This window comes from Rhinolophus sinicus, linkage group LG16, assembly GCF_036562045.2.
Source record: "Rhinolophus sinicus isolate RSC01 linkage group LG16, ASM3656204v1, whole genome shotgun sequence".
Taxonomy (NCBI): domain Eukaryota; kingdom Metazoa; phylum Chordata; class Mammalia; order Chiroptera; family Rhinolophidae; genus Rhinolophus; species Rhinolophus sinicus.
Window position 1 is genome coordinate 7,022,753 of NC_133765.1, and position 15,448 is coordinate 7,038,200.

At 40.3% G+C, this 15,448-nt stretch overlaps 1 protein-coding gene across 1 annotated transcript in view; it reads left to right on the top strand.

The window, feature by feature from the left end:
• The window catches only part of LOC109438897 (opioid-binding protein/cell adhesion molecule), a 581,752-nt gene that overhangs the window by 306,685 nt on the left and 259,619 nt on the right, over positions 1–15,448 (top strand). The window contains exon 2 of the mRNA XM_074321787.1: positions 5,708–5,940. Within this exon, the coding sequence (XP_074177888.1) occupies positions 5,708–5,940 (233 nt within the window). The remainder of the gene's footprint in view (positions 1–5,707; positions 5,941–15,448) is intronic.

Below are 15,448 nucleotides of genomic sequence, written 5' to 3' on the forward strand. Positions count from 1 at the left end.
ATATGCTTTACTAATATGCTCTCATTGTCTCACTGGACATAGCTTCAAGGGGCATGCCCCTTTCCTAGCATTCTCTGCTCCTGGAACTTTTCTCTAGTACACATTAGACACTCATTAAATATCTGTTGTCAATCATGGCACTTTTAAATTTTGTATTTGCAGAGGCGAAATATAGAAATAAAAACAAAAGGACTAAATGCAAACAAAAAAATTAAAACTAGCTAATTTCACTTTTCAGGAAGATTTTATTATTTTGATTAAATTCCAGCCTATTTCTTGTCTGGTTTCTTTAAGGCAGAGGTTCTCAAATGGGGGCCCTAGGCCAGCAGCACTGATCTCACCTTGGAATTTGTTAGAAATGCGAATTCTCAGCCTACCTCCAAACCCACTGGACCAAAAGCTCCTGGGAATTGGACCCAGCAATCTGTGTTTTAAAAAGTTCTGTAGGTGATTCTGATGCACGTTAAAGTTTGAGAACCACTGCTTGAAGGCATGCGTTTGCCATACCTGTACCTCCTCCTCAAACAGCACAAACAACCCTGCATCCCATAATCAGCGGCATTGGAAATGACACTTTGCCTGCAGAGTCTCTTTTTCCCAATGTCTTTTGGGCATCTCTTTGCGCTTTCTGATTATTTTCACCTCTCCTCACAGATAAGTAGCTAGCACTGGTTTAAGAATGCACAAAATAACTTTCAAATATCTTTTCTGTTCTGCTAAACTATTTTATCTCTTATGAGGAAATTAAATCAGTACCATGCATGTGAGGGAAACTGATTGAATAAGGCCATCCAATTTTGGCTGGCTTTGTTACTTGGATTCTCAAGTCACAAGTACTTTCTTTCTAAGGAGCAGACCACAGCTCTCAAGTACAGAAAGGCTACAGCCAGGCTGCCTACGTTCGAATTTCCTGCTCTGATAGTACCAGCTGTGGACTTTAGGAGTCCTGAAGCTTTCTGTGTTTCAGTTTCCTCATCTGTAAAATGTGGATATTACTAGAGCATATCTCAAGGGGTAGAGATGAAGATCGAGTGATTTAATATATGGAAAGGTTTTAAGCTGTGCCAGGCACAGAATAAGCACCATATAATTGTAGACATTACTTGTGATGGAGTAGTAATGATTTCTCTTATGAAGGACCAGTAGGTAGGGTTAACTTGGAATGTAAGAATTTTAAATGCCTTAAAGTTTTCAAGAAATCTGGAAGTCGACACTAATATTTCTCAACTTTCCTCTTGACTCTTCCTTATTTCACATCAAAAACCCCTTCCACGTGCTTCTTGTTAATGAGAGTCCAGGACACAGCCATAAACAGCGAGGAACGAGCCAGGTTTGAAAGAATATTTAAACATATTTTTTAAGTCCTTCCCTAAGCTCTTCTTACTGCTGTTCAGAGGACAGTGAAAGAGCCCTGTTGTGATGGAAAAAAGCAAGAAGCATCGATACTACACTTTCTTCTGAAGCACAGAAATGTTATGAGGAAAATAACTGTCCTCCACCAACATCCTCATTCTACCAAGTTTTCTTGATCATTTGTTAGGCTTTTGAACTGTACAGACTGAGTGATCCAACTCTGCTCCATTTGAAACATGTTATGTATCCAGGTATCCCTCTATTTGCCCTCCATGCCCACTAATGAGACCCATGTTTGAGAGCAGATAAATTGGGCCCTGGTCATCTATGTAGGGTTTGTCTAGCCCTACTGGAGGGGTACACAAAGCTCTCCACAGGCTGTGTGGCTGAGCACTGAGGCTGTGTTCTGGCCCTCGGAGGTAGATTTGGACTGATGTGTTTCAGAGTTGGCCTCTGCCAGGCTCCGTGGTTATTTGCCCTGGTTGCATACACCCCACGCTGCAGTTGTAGGTTTTATACAAGGACAATAATATGTTTAAGGTAACATAGCTTCATATCTCCAGTTTTCTAAAGTCTGTCTGCCTGACATAGTGCCTGAGATTAGATTGTAATTTCAGTTGTCCTTTCTGACTGCTTCCACTTTACTAATTGTCCAGGAGAGAATTTTCCTTTACCTTCTTTGTCACCTTTGTCACCCAGCTATTATCAAACAGATGCTCATTCTTGAAGGAGAGTCCACCAAAGTGAAGCAGAGAAGTACTGAAGGTACTGAGCACATTATTTCATCAGAGCTAAATTCATGCCAAACCTGGTGCCTTCTCTGTCTTGAAAGTAGAGAGAAAGAAAAAGACGTTTTCTGACAGAGGACAGTGAAATTTGGCATATTAAAATAAACAGTATTTCAATTTTCTCCTCATTTCTGACTGTATTGGGTTAAACAAGGTGTTTCTAAGTGAAGAAAGTAACCTATCTTTAATAGTAATTTGATAAGGCCTTGTACAACATTAGCAGTATACTGTCCAGATATTGAGAAATTGAATGAATTTGATACTGAGTTACAAAGCCCTTTGCCAGTCAGGTATTTTCCAATTCATTGCTTTAAAAGAAATTGAAGGAAGAATTAATTGAATTGTCAGCTGTGAGATCATTAAAATGATTTTTGAAGCTATATTATTACCATGTGATTTTTGGTATATATTTTGGAAAAAGTTCAAAGGATTGACTGACATTTCTATACAAGATTTTCATTTCCATATTCTTGCTTATGTGAACAGGTTTTTACCTGAAATAGAATCATACTCTAATATTCCTTGCTTTAGGTTTCTCTTAAAGCAAAAGTAGGAATAGGAATAGAATTGATCCTTAGCTCTATCTAGCAATAATGGCATTTATCCATGGTATAATTTTAAAAAGCCTCATCTATCGCACTAAGAGCTATATTTCCAGTAAAAGCTTAGTTGTTATGTTTAATTATTACTTAACAACATGTATAATATATTTATATCATTTTATCAATATTATCCTTGTAATGATAACTCATCCTAAAAGAAAATGTTACTCAGAGCTTTATGGTCACAGAACATACAAGAAAGTTAAATTTATATGTAAATATGATAGTTGATCAATAAATGATTTTCAAGCATAAAATATTGTATCAGGATGAGATCTTGCAGAGGATATAATGGAAACACAAGTTCAAGTTTAAAAAAGAAAACGATACAACGATACACATTTTATGAGTGTTAAAGAAGAGCTTGTTCATGAATGTTGAAAATAGATAATCATGAGTATCAAATCACTATTATTTATGTTTCAAACATCATTTATATTTAAAATGTGAATATTTTCCACAGACCAAAAGTTCATTCTTTGCAACTACAATTTAAATTATGTCAACTTAAAAATGTGCAAGGAGATACATAATTGACCAGACTAAAAGCACAAATACTTGTTTGCACGTAGTCACCTGGGTTTGTGTGATTCCAGGGACTGGAAGATGATTCTCTTTACTCCGTCCCGATTCACCATTCATTTTCCAGACTGCCAATTCCTGGAATTGTACAATTGGCACTTCATCATTAGGAGTTATTCAAATGGGGATTTTGGCTTTATGAAAATACAGTTATCATTAGAAAAAGTTGCACATTACCTCTTATCAGTCATTTAAAACTGAGAGTGAACGAATGAGTTTATCATATTTTTTTCCTAAGAAATATTTTTGAAAGTTAAAAGCAGGGAAGGTCCATTGGGGCTTTAGTCTTTTAAGTGAAATGGAAATTTTCTCTAGAAGGAAAAACATTGTGGAAAGTCAAGTTACGGTCCCAGGATATGAAGGAAATAACATGACTTCAATTTTTCTTTTTCAATGACACACCTTTTAAGGTGGTAGTCATTCAATGATATTTGACTTATCAGTATCTTATGGTGAGTGCACCTGGGCCCCCCAAACTCGTCTCATTGATGTTAGAATTACCTAGAAACAATTATAAAATTAAATCTGTAATTACTGGTGTGCAGGGATGCCTGTGGTCAACTTAAAAGGAAAGCTTCCTAGGAATGTTAGACTATGGTTCTATTTCAGGTAAAAACCAATCTACACAACCTTTGTATATGTAAATATATATCTGTGAGGATAAAATGTGGAAGGAGAAGTATTGGCCGTTACCAAAATAATGACCTGAGGGAATTAGGAGGTGGGTAGGTATGCAATTATTAGTTTGGCCTTTATGCATCTTAGCATTATATTTGTTCACATGTTTGTTTTACATTTGTAGTTTGAAAAAAAAGCAAGTAGTGATTTAGAATAGAAGAATCTCTTCCTGCTGTAATTTGAAAGCATCTAGTTACCACCTACTTCTACCTCATCGCCGTGGGTACCAGCTGCATAATAGGTGGACCTGTACACAAACAGACCTCAGTAATTGGAAGCTCGTCTTATTTTCATTCCTCCTACCAACCAGGTTGAGTACCTCACTAGACTGGCTGTTTTCCCCTTTCAACGAAAGCTGTCATTTTGGTGTTCCAGTATCATTCTGTTCCCCCGACCTTTCAGGGTATGTCAGGCTGGTCACTTAGCCAAGGGAAACAGTGTGTCCAAAGTGTGTGTGCTCTCTCCTCCACTGCCAGTGTCTTTGGCATTCTGCCCATCTCCTAGCCCTGTCAGAAGTTTCTCTGCTCTCGGTCGATGTGGGATCAGATGTGGTGAGGGATGGCGGTCTTTTTTCCCTGTCTCCTCACCTGGAAGCACTGGATTCACATTTCTTGTCCTCAGAAGGCATACCTCATACCTTCTCTGATAGGACATTTGAGGGAAGCAGCAGGGCTGTAATTGACTAGAGTGTTGGGTAGTAAGTAGGCACAACTTTAACCCTTTAACCATGCCCTTCATTGCAAACCCATATTTATAAAGGATTCCCTTTCCCTAATTTCCTATTTACAAGTTCCATGTTCCTGGAGCCCATATGAGACTTTTCTTCTTGACCAACAGGCATATTTATTTCTGCATTAAACTGAGTAACTTGCAGGTCATACACACCAAAAAGCAAATTCCATTTGCCTCCAGTGGTTGAGAAGAGTAGGTGAGAGGTATGACAGTAGCGGTCAGCTCTTCACCTTGATGATAACCTAGATACATCAGCACCGTTGTTTTCTCTGATGGGGTAGGGAGACCATTTTCTTCTTCCCGCTTCTGAAATCTTAAGAGGTAACTATGGCTTCCTTCAAAATTGTTGGCTTTCGAAGGTGAATTGTACCAATCCATGTTATAAATTGTAGTGTGCAGGCATTGGGCAGCTCAGTGGTACAAGGAGGTTATCAATACCAGGAAGGCTTGCAGGTAAATGTGTTCAGTTTTTGACTAACAACAGGTTATGTATTTGCTTTGTGGATTATCTGTAACCTATTTGAAATACTGATCCACTTTCTCTCCCCTGTGCCCCTGGGCCACTTCTCCCACAAGGTGCTAAATGTGCTCAAGAAATATAAACTAATTTTCATATAAGCCTAGGGGAAAAATAAAATAGAAAGCAAATACAAGACAAAGATATCCACATTATATGTTCCTAAATCAAATATAAATGATTTTGCAACATCAGTTCTTCAGGATGATTCAGGCCACTGTTACCCTGTATTTAGGAAGTATGATCAAGAATTGACTGTTCTCTTTTAGCACTGGGTTAGGTTGTTTAATTTATTCCTTGAAATGCAGCCACTGTATTTATAATATAATCTCTCAACACTCTCTCTTCCTTCCTTCCCCCCTCTTCTTCCTTCCTTTCTCCCTTCCTCAATATCCCCCATCTCCTTCCCTCTCCTCCCCTCTCCGCACTCCTTTGCTCCCCACCATGTCCCACAGGTGTACCATAGATGACCGAGTCACGCGGGTAGCCTGGCTAAACCGCAGCACCATCCTCTACGCGGGGAATGACAAGTGGTCCATAGACCCACGTGTAATTATCCTGGTCAACTCACCAACCCAGTACAGCATCATGATCCAGAACGTGGACGTGTATGACGAGGGCCCGTATACCTGCTCTGTGCAGACGGACAACCACCCCAAGACCTCCAGGGTCCACCTTATTGTGCAAGGTGAGTCACAGCTAGATTTGTGGGTTTGGGTTACTGTGAATGACGGAGGGGAAGCATAATCTCAATCTACTTCTACTCACATATGAAGATACAAAAAGGCGTTTTCCTCTGTAAAATCCAGATTGAGCATAAGTCCAGGATTCCTTCTCGCCTGCTGGCTTCTTGACTGAGAATCTTCATAAATGTTCTGAATTTTATTTCTGGTCCTTCAGTTCTTAATAAGTTGTTTGACATGGGCTAGTAGAGATCTCTTAAGTTACTTAGCCCTCTGGAGTAGGGGACACTTATATTTTAAAAATAGAATGGTGCCCACTATCTGTGCCTTTGAATATCTTTCATAGTCTTATTTCATAATCAAAGGTTAATAATGCTGATGTGAGGTCATGTGACTCATGGCTACTTTTGTGTAGCTGGTGGGTGTGCATGTTGCAGAAGGGGTTCTGAGTGCTGTGTCATCAGTTTCTCTCCGGCGTTGCTGCTGTGCTGATACCTCTCCCTTAGCCCCACAGTGGAGCCAAGATCAAGAGGGAGACTAGTCAAAATGATATCTCCAGGTCTACGTTGGGAATAAATCTATATAATTAAAAGGTGTGTGTGTGTGTGTGTGTGTGTGTGTGTATGCCCTAATATGCTCTCATACTCTCTCTAAAAAATCTGAATTGGTATAACCCAGGCATAGTATTTAATAGTTTTTCATTCAAATTTCACTTTGTAGGAAAAAGAAAAAAAAGGCGGCTGAGGAAATGTCAGAATCAGATATCAATCATTAAATATTAAAAATTAGAAACACATTCAGATAGCACTTATGAGAATTTGAGAACCATTTTGAAACAAGACAGCAGTACAGATGAACTTATTTTGACCTGCCCCCAACTAACTGCTTTTCCCCACCCCCCTCACTGTGTAAAGCGATTTTTGTCAGGTAAGTGTACAGAAACAATGACGTGCAAGCTGACTAGCTCCCATTCTCCAATGATACGTCTTCTACCAGATGAGAGATTTGGGTGGACCTTCCTCAGGGTCTCCTGTACTGATGTCTTGGGGCCCTGAATGAGCTCTCAGAAGTAGTCCCTGCTTATGATTTAATCTTTTTTTTTTTTTTCTGTCAGGTGATATGTGTTGGCATCCTTGTTTAGCTAATATGGATTCTCTTGTTCCTTCCTTTCTAAAAAAATATAATTTTGCTTGTTTCAGTTGGTCTCATGGAGAGTTTGAGTAGGAGTTAGTGTCTCTTCTTGCTTCAGCCACTTATACAACTCAGGATGGCCATTCTTTTCTTTTAATTAGAACAGCTCTTAGCTAGCACAGCGTCCAGGCTTCTGACTCTGTGAGCCATTTGCGAAGGCATGTGGTGGGCCAGAGTTCTGTTTTCTGAAGTTTGTGTTCCCCAGCAGGCTCTGGTGCTGCCATGTAATTTGAAGCCTTGCCCCAGTTCAGCCTCCAAGCCCTTCTCTCACCCCTATGTGCTGTCAGATGATGGCTCACATCAGCCTGCCATACGACAGATGTCTGTAGACTCTGCTGTTGCCATTCTCCACACGTGTTCCACCCAGGGGCATGGCGTGGTGATGATCACCGCTTTAGAGATACAAGATGGCCTGCCATCTGGAGATAAAGACAACTGTCATGTCTGATGCTTCTCCTCAGAGGATGGTGAGGCACTCAGTGAGATCAGTCATCTGAGATGAGTTGAAATGCCTGTTGAAAGTTTCTGGGGTGCAAAAAACAAGGGCACATGAGTTCCCTCTACCCCGCCTGCCACCTGGCCTTGGTTCTAGAAGAGCTGAAATTCTCAGCGTTGGAAGTGACGACTTTGTGGCACCTCCATCCCCATGGTCTTGACAGCAAAGTTATCTTCTAACGCAGGAAATGCGGCACTGAAATAAAAAAAGAACTGTCAGGCGCTGTACAGAAACAGACTCAAACAGAACAAGGCTATCACTTTTCAGGAAATAAGACAGATTGTGTAAGCATGTCAAAGTCAATACAGGCCATGAAGGGCTAGCGGTGCAGAGCTTCAGGGATAACGTTCTTCATAAGGCACTCTGCAGCATTGCCTGGGCTGGATGTGGAAGCCAGATAGCTCCCTGCAGGCCTCAGAACTTTGGGACAGAAAGGGTCTGAGAACAGGTAAGATGCAGATCAGTGGAGTCTTCAGTTCCAGGGGTCAGCTCCTCACAGTCTCCAGGCCAAGCAACTCTTATACCTCTGGGCGTCTGAGATGGCCTGTGAAATCCAATTCAAAAGACCGCAGACAGTCTCAGAGATATAGAGGAAAAACTGAGGGTTGCTAGGTGGGAAGGGGGTGCGGATGAGAGCGGGGGTAAAAAAAAAAAAAAAAAGACCGGGGAGGGTGGAGGTGCAGGGGAGAACCTTCTCTTGGAATATTTAGAAGGTGGGTCTTTATATTTACTGAGAGGTTAAAAGAAGGCGCTCAGGGAGTTGCATTCTCTTCTGTCTTGGTTAGCAATAGCATGACATGTTCTTTCTTTGGAGACCCGTTGAATTTCCAGTGGGTGGAAGCAGAGACTCCACTGCTCAATTAGAAAGACATCCAAGAGTCCTCCTTCCCAGCAGCTATCGGCTTTGGTCCAGTCTATAGATTAATTTTTCAGACTTAGTGTTAGTTCAGGTTAGATAAAGATAATGAAAGTTTCCTAATCCTCTTAAAGAAGATTTATCTGACTGAGTAGAAAGCTTTAGGAATACAATAAGGCATGTATAAAACTGAGGCCTAATCTTGCTTTTAATTTCAAACTGCTGATGGGTATTGATTTTGCAATGAGAAAAACTGAAAAATTTCCGAGCTGCAACTTGTCTGTTTTTTTTTTTTTTAAGGTGTTTATTTACGTTCTGTCCATTTGAGAATGATAGAATCTCATCACCTCTGCCAACCAAGTGTCATTAGCAGAAGAGAAGAGAGGGTAATCCCATGAGGCCTTGGCTTTGTGGCTTGCTTCCCATTCCTGCAACGTGAGGAACTGAAAGGTGCTCTGTCACTCACCGCAGAGCCTGTCCTTACTGTTTTATAAGGTGACCTTTGCCACATATCTGATGAAATTAATTTCCAAGCCCCACCTTTGAGAGAAGATGCTGCAGTCATTAAAATATTATCACTGATAGCCAATGTAGATCTTGGCCACTGAGGAGATAATTTCAAGACACCAATTGAGTGTGTGTGTCAGTATGAGCTCGACCAGATACCTAGGTATTAAGGAAATCCAGAACAAGGGGAAAATATTACTGTGGAGTTGAATTAGTCAGGGTAGGAAAATTAATCTGTCAGGCCTGCATGGGATGGGGTAAAGTGAAGAGAAGCTGGAGGCACAAGGACAGACAATAAGTTACTCCTATTGCCCAAAAGGTATGTTGTGAATTCCTACCTGTAGAAATGAAGAAGGTTCCTCCAAGAGATATTGTCCAAGAGAAATTGAGAGAATTTATTTTAATGCCTTGAAAGAGGGAGAATTAAGGGGACATTACCCACATTTTCGAGTTTGGGGACATGTTATGGCCTCACGAGTAATTGTGGAGGTAGGCTCCTGTGATGCTAGGGAAGGAAAACTATAGGCTTGCTAGGTTTAGGGATAAAGAAAACACAGATATTATAGAGCTAAGGAACAGGTGTAGCTCAAGACCAGAAGGGGTATATTTGGGAACCATCGTGAGTTTACTAGCATGAGAATAAGAACCATAGTTTATTTATATCTATCCTGAGCACGTACCACATTGTCTGAGGCATACTAGGCATTCAGCAAATGTTTGTAAAATGAACAGAAGAACAGATTGATACAGCAAGTGAAATGGCATATGAAGGCAGTGACCATAAAGCCCCTTCAAGCAGAGAGGGATGAGGACTGAGTCCGACACTGTCCAGATGACTTGGAATGGATAGTAACTGGGAACAGTTCCCTGGAGAGATGAGGGTCTTCAAAGTGACAAGCTAAAAGGTATGTTATAACAGGGATAACATGAATTCCATGCATTTGTTTAGTCCTTTACAGCACTGGTCACAATCTGTGTCTCATTTGACCCTCACAGCAAGCCTGGGGAGGCTGCAGTGCAGTGACTGTTACCTTCATTTTGCAAATTAGATAACTGCAGCTCATGGAGGTTAAGAGACCAGCCAGGGTCCCCTGTGAGTAAGGAGCAGAGCTGGGTCTTGAACCACGGCTGTAGGACTCCAAGATCAGTGTTCCTCCAGCATACTCCACCACCTCTATAGCCAACCATGTCTGAAATTATTTCTCTAGTCTAGATCCATAGGAACTTTTCAGTTATCCTTTCTTTTTTCCTCCCTGTTTCTTGCTATTGAGATTGCATTGTACCAGCAGAAATTGAGGACAAAGCTCAAGAAAGAAAATTAGCAGCCAGGGTGGGAGGCCGACGCTACAATGAATGGTGGAGAGAGGCTGAGAAAGAGAGGAAAGAAGAGAATTGAATTATGAGTAGCTCATGCCTTCAGGGATACCCATTTTAAACATTACTCACCCTATGTAAGTACTGAAAACATGGCCCCTTTGAGGATCCAGTATCCAATTGTCATTCTAATTGTCATGAACTCTAAAGCATTCTGAAATAATGTGGATGTCCTTGTGTAGCTGTAGCTGTTGTCACTGTCAGAAATAGATAGGCAAGGAGATCTGGTGGATCTTTATTCCTTGGATACTGACATTCTCTGTCTGCTCTCTTGGCTTAGTTCAGAAATTTATCTACTACGAAATATTTCCTTTCATGGAATGAACTCCTCTTGCTAAACCCAATTTGATGCAAGGGGCAAGAAATGATGAAATATGTTAATTCTCACATCTGAGACTCCATAGCAAGCTTATACAATTTGCAAACAAGCTGTGTCTGCAAAAGACTCTGGGTCTGTGAGCCTGGAGTCAATTTACGTGAGATAGTTGGGACCCAAAATTTAGTTTAGAAGGTAGAGAAGTCAGATTGGCCAACCAGACCAATTCTAGATTTTGCTGAGCACCAGCAAACCTCTGGGTTGGGCACATTACATGTAAACCTTATCTCGGGTGATTTTCACACCAACCCTACAAACCCTACATCATATTCACATTTCATAAATAAGGAAACTGAGACTTAAAAAGATTAAAAATCTTGCCCAAAGATAGAGCTAGTAAATGTTTCAAATTCTCTTCACTAGACTTGTTTCTAGAAAATGCCATCCAAATAAAAACAGAGCACTTTACATGCATTATCTCTTTTGCTTATTCTTCACAACAACCCTGGGAAACAGAAGAGAAAGTCACCACATTCCAAGAAATGAAATTGAGATTGAGTTGGAGTAATCTGTCCGAGTTACAGTAGATGAGAACGCACCACTTAATGCCATGTGGTTGTATTCTAGATATTCTGTTTTGTTCACACACCAGATTGCTAATTTGTAGCTGAATAAAAAGACAGGTAAATGTTACTATTTGTGAGAAAAAAATATAAAAGTTCTGAGGCACTACTGAGAAGGGTGAATACTAAGGAGACAATTGCTGAAGTGGAATGGGCCAGGCTGAGGCCTGGGCGGGGCAGCTGCAGGCAGGACACCAGCTGGAGGGTTTCCAACAGGCAGAGGGGGCAGACCTGCCCCAGGTCACAATTTCGCCAAGGACCTGTCTATTTCTAACTCTTCCTTTGTAACTAACCTCTTTTTCTCCTGCAATTTTCACTTCTTCTCCCAAATATTGCAGTCATTTAAATTAGCATATGTAATTGTGGGCCTAAAGAAAAATAGGAAGTCAAGTTGGAAAAAAATTAATTTATTTGGGCTCTATTTTATATTATAATCACACTTGCTCTTCACAGTGGCAGGGTGGAGCAGTGGAAAAGAATATAACTGGACATCAAAAACTCATTTCCCATCCTGAGCTCTGCTCCTGACATGCAGGCCTATGTCTCTGGAATGTTCCCTTCCTAGCTTCTTATCCTGGGGTGAAGAATAAAATTCATTGCAATTGATTTTCTTCAAGTACACATATGCATACGTTAATCCTATATTTATTATAATTATTTTGATTGTTCTTAGTATTTTGCATTTGAAAGTAAGATTCTGGAAAGGGGTCTATGAGCTGCGCATTCTATGTACACATGCAAATAAAGCACACAGGCCAAAAGATCCACAGCACAAAATAAAGATAAGAACCTCTCTGGGCATCATTTCCTTGGTTTTGAAATGGAAGGACTGAACAATTGGAAGGAAGTCCTTGCCAGTTATTAGTTTTATGATTTGTTAATGTAGTTTCTCTAACGGATTTTTGATATCCAAGCATCTCTGTGCTTTATGTCTTTTCCACCGTCACCCACTGAAGGGGCAGTTGAAGGTTTGTCCTTGTTTTCTGTCTTATTCATATTGTCTTCAGAGCCCTTAGGTCGTGAGCTCCTCTTGCTCACACCTCTATTAGTAGTAACTCTGAGCATTGCTCACTCATGTTGGCAGTGGCTCCCCTTTGGTTGGGGTGGTAGAAAACAGACACCCTTTTTTCCCTGTTCCCCTTTGGTATGTGTAACCTCTACAATCCGCAACCATGATAAATACAAATTAGAAGGAATCAGCAAGGAAGTCACTGTCCTCAGAATGCCTCTGTACCCAACAAAGGGAGGTGTCTCAAGAGTCACTCTTCACAAGAAAGGCCTGCCCATGCAAGACTTCCTCCATGCCTGACTGGGTTCTCCTGCCTCAGGTTTGGAAAGGGGCCCACATTCACACTCTGCTTCTAATGGTCCTATCCCTCCCCTCAGATTATGTTACTCAGCTACTATCTGAATTTGACATGACATATAGCCTGAATGAAATTGTTGTTCACCTTCACCAAATGTTGTATGTCACCACATCGCTCATGACATCATGTGTAGTTGGTGACAACACAGTCCAAAACACATTTTGTAAACAAACAAACAAAAATACCCCCAAAAAACATTTCATCTTTTATGAAGTCTCTACACGCTGTGTTCTGAGGAGGAATATGGGGCTTTGTTCTCCTCTGCTTAGAAGCTAACATCATAACACACACACACACACACACACACACACACACACACACGTCACACACATGCATGCATACAGTCTTCACAGGTTGCATGGCTATTTCTTTTTTGGTCTCTGGAATTCCATTCCACCTTCCGATAAATATGTAGGTTCAACTTCCCTCTAGAAGGGAGGGATATATGCTTAATTCCTCCTGTAACACTTAAAATCTTAATTATAGGAATAGGAAGAGTTGGAATTTTCAAGATGAATGAGACCAAAGCAAAAATTGGATTAGCACATTGTCAGGACTGAAGATGGTTTGACCCTGTCTGCCAAGAGGGTAACGATTCCATTTGAGAGTCCTGGCTTTGAAAGTGTGTGGGCTTGTTTTGAGGCAAAGGTAGAGATATTCTTCCACATGATCCAAGACAGTGCTCTGCCAATCCTGGCACCTGATTTGGTGATATAAACAGTAACGAGAAAGAGAAGTGGCAGGGCCTGGAGCTGTCATCTGCCTTATTTGCAATATAATTAAATAAATGGAACAGTCATAAAGTCTGTTCTCAAAATCATCACTGGTGAGGAGATGGAGGAGAAAATGAAATGCCTGCTACTCAATTTGTGTGGTGATCTCAGCTTGTTTCCTAAGAGTATAGTCTGTCAGTAGCTCAAATAAATACAAAGAGATCTTTCCTGTTGTTGTGAACAAGGGAAGAAATCTTAAGAAGAAAGGTAAATTAGTAAATGTTCATAATTCTCCTAATAGGTTAAATTACTTCATGACCCTCATATAGTCAGGATCCCACATAAAATTTCAAAGTTCACCACCCACAAGATTAGTTAGTCACAGCTTAGCATCAGAGTCATCTGCAAATTTGGAGTAGTGATGCTTTACTATGTGTAGCATGCGCACACATGTTTGAAGAGTCTGACGTGCATTCTGAAACCTGATTTTGACAAGTTTTACATCAGACAGTGTCTTGGCAATAATAGCTATCCTTTGTACTTATTCCTCCTGTTTTGGCTTCTCTTAAAGGTATGACAAAGGCTTTGACTCTTCTCTCACTAATAATTCTTCTCTACAGGTAGAAAAATTGAGAAGCAATAGATGTGAAGTAAAACAATGACAAGGAAAGCAGTCAACGGTTTGTTTTTTAACAATTACAAACCAGAACTATCATGCACTGCATATCGAATACGTAATATGGTAGTCACGTTATTGATAATACCCGATTCTATTACAATTAACCCCAGAAGATGGGATGGATTTTCCTAATTTTTGAATGAGGAAACGGAGGCTTAGCTAAGCTAAGGAACTTGCCTTCGGTTACCAGCTGGTAAGTACAGAGCTGTGAGTTGAGCTCGGCTCAGTCTATAGTGAAAGCCTACACCTAACCTCTCTGTGAAACTTCATCTTGAGTCCACCGTCCCTATTAAACAAGCAGGCCAGACTGACACACCAGTTCATTTACAATACACATGCTTGCCTTGCCAAGTTATCTCTGTTTAAGCTATTTCAGTGTAATATTCTGCAGTCAGTATAAGTTTTCCTTAAAACATTTTTTCCTTCTGTTTTATTTATCTTAGTAATTGTAACTTCCTTCTTGGAGTTAATACCAGGTCAGTATCATTGACTCCTAAATCTACGTTTCCAGTTCTTAATCTCTTGCCTAATCCCAGTCTTTTATTTCTGATATTTTCTCGAACTCTTCAACTTGGGTATCTCATCGGTATCTTCAAATATCCACACTGAAATTATCTTCTTCACTCCAAAAGCTGTTCTTCCTCTTAATTCATATTTCTATTCATCATCGCACTGTCCTTGCATAAAACTTTGGCTTTAGCTTTGCCTCTTCTTTCTCTTTCTATGAAAGCAGATGTCATGTCCAATAAAGTCATTCTCCTCCTTTCTATTCCGACAACCACTACCATCAAAATGCAGAATCTTACTCTCCAGTGAGTTTTTACTGTCACTTCCTAATCGCTACCCTATCCTCAGTCTCTGCCTCCTTATAATTCATTTTAACGCTGTTGTCTAAATATTCCTGATGCACACATCTGATCATGTCACTTCCCCTACTCATAATTTTAATGACTCCCTATTGACAATAAAATAAAGTCAAAGCCTCTTAGATCATATTTCCAAGTGCTAAGCAATTCAGGACCAAACCAACTTTTGTACTCTTTCTTTCTACTGTTCCATTTTTCTATCTTACACACAACTTGGCTACACTTATCCTTGTAAAACCCCCACCCCCATTCGCCTCTATTCTTTTCCATTTCTCACACAATCCATCTGTCTCAAACATTCTTTTATCTAAATATCCAAATTCTACAGATCATTTAGAGCAGCACTAGTCCACAGACCTTTTACCTTCTAGACAGTTCTGTGCAACTGACCTTCTCTGATAATGGGAACGCACTGTCCAACATGGTGGCCGTTAGTTAGCCACAAGTAGCAATTGAGAACTTGAGATGTAGCTACTGACTGAATAACTGAAGTTTTAGTACGTGCAGTTATAATTAATTTAATTA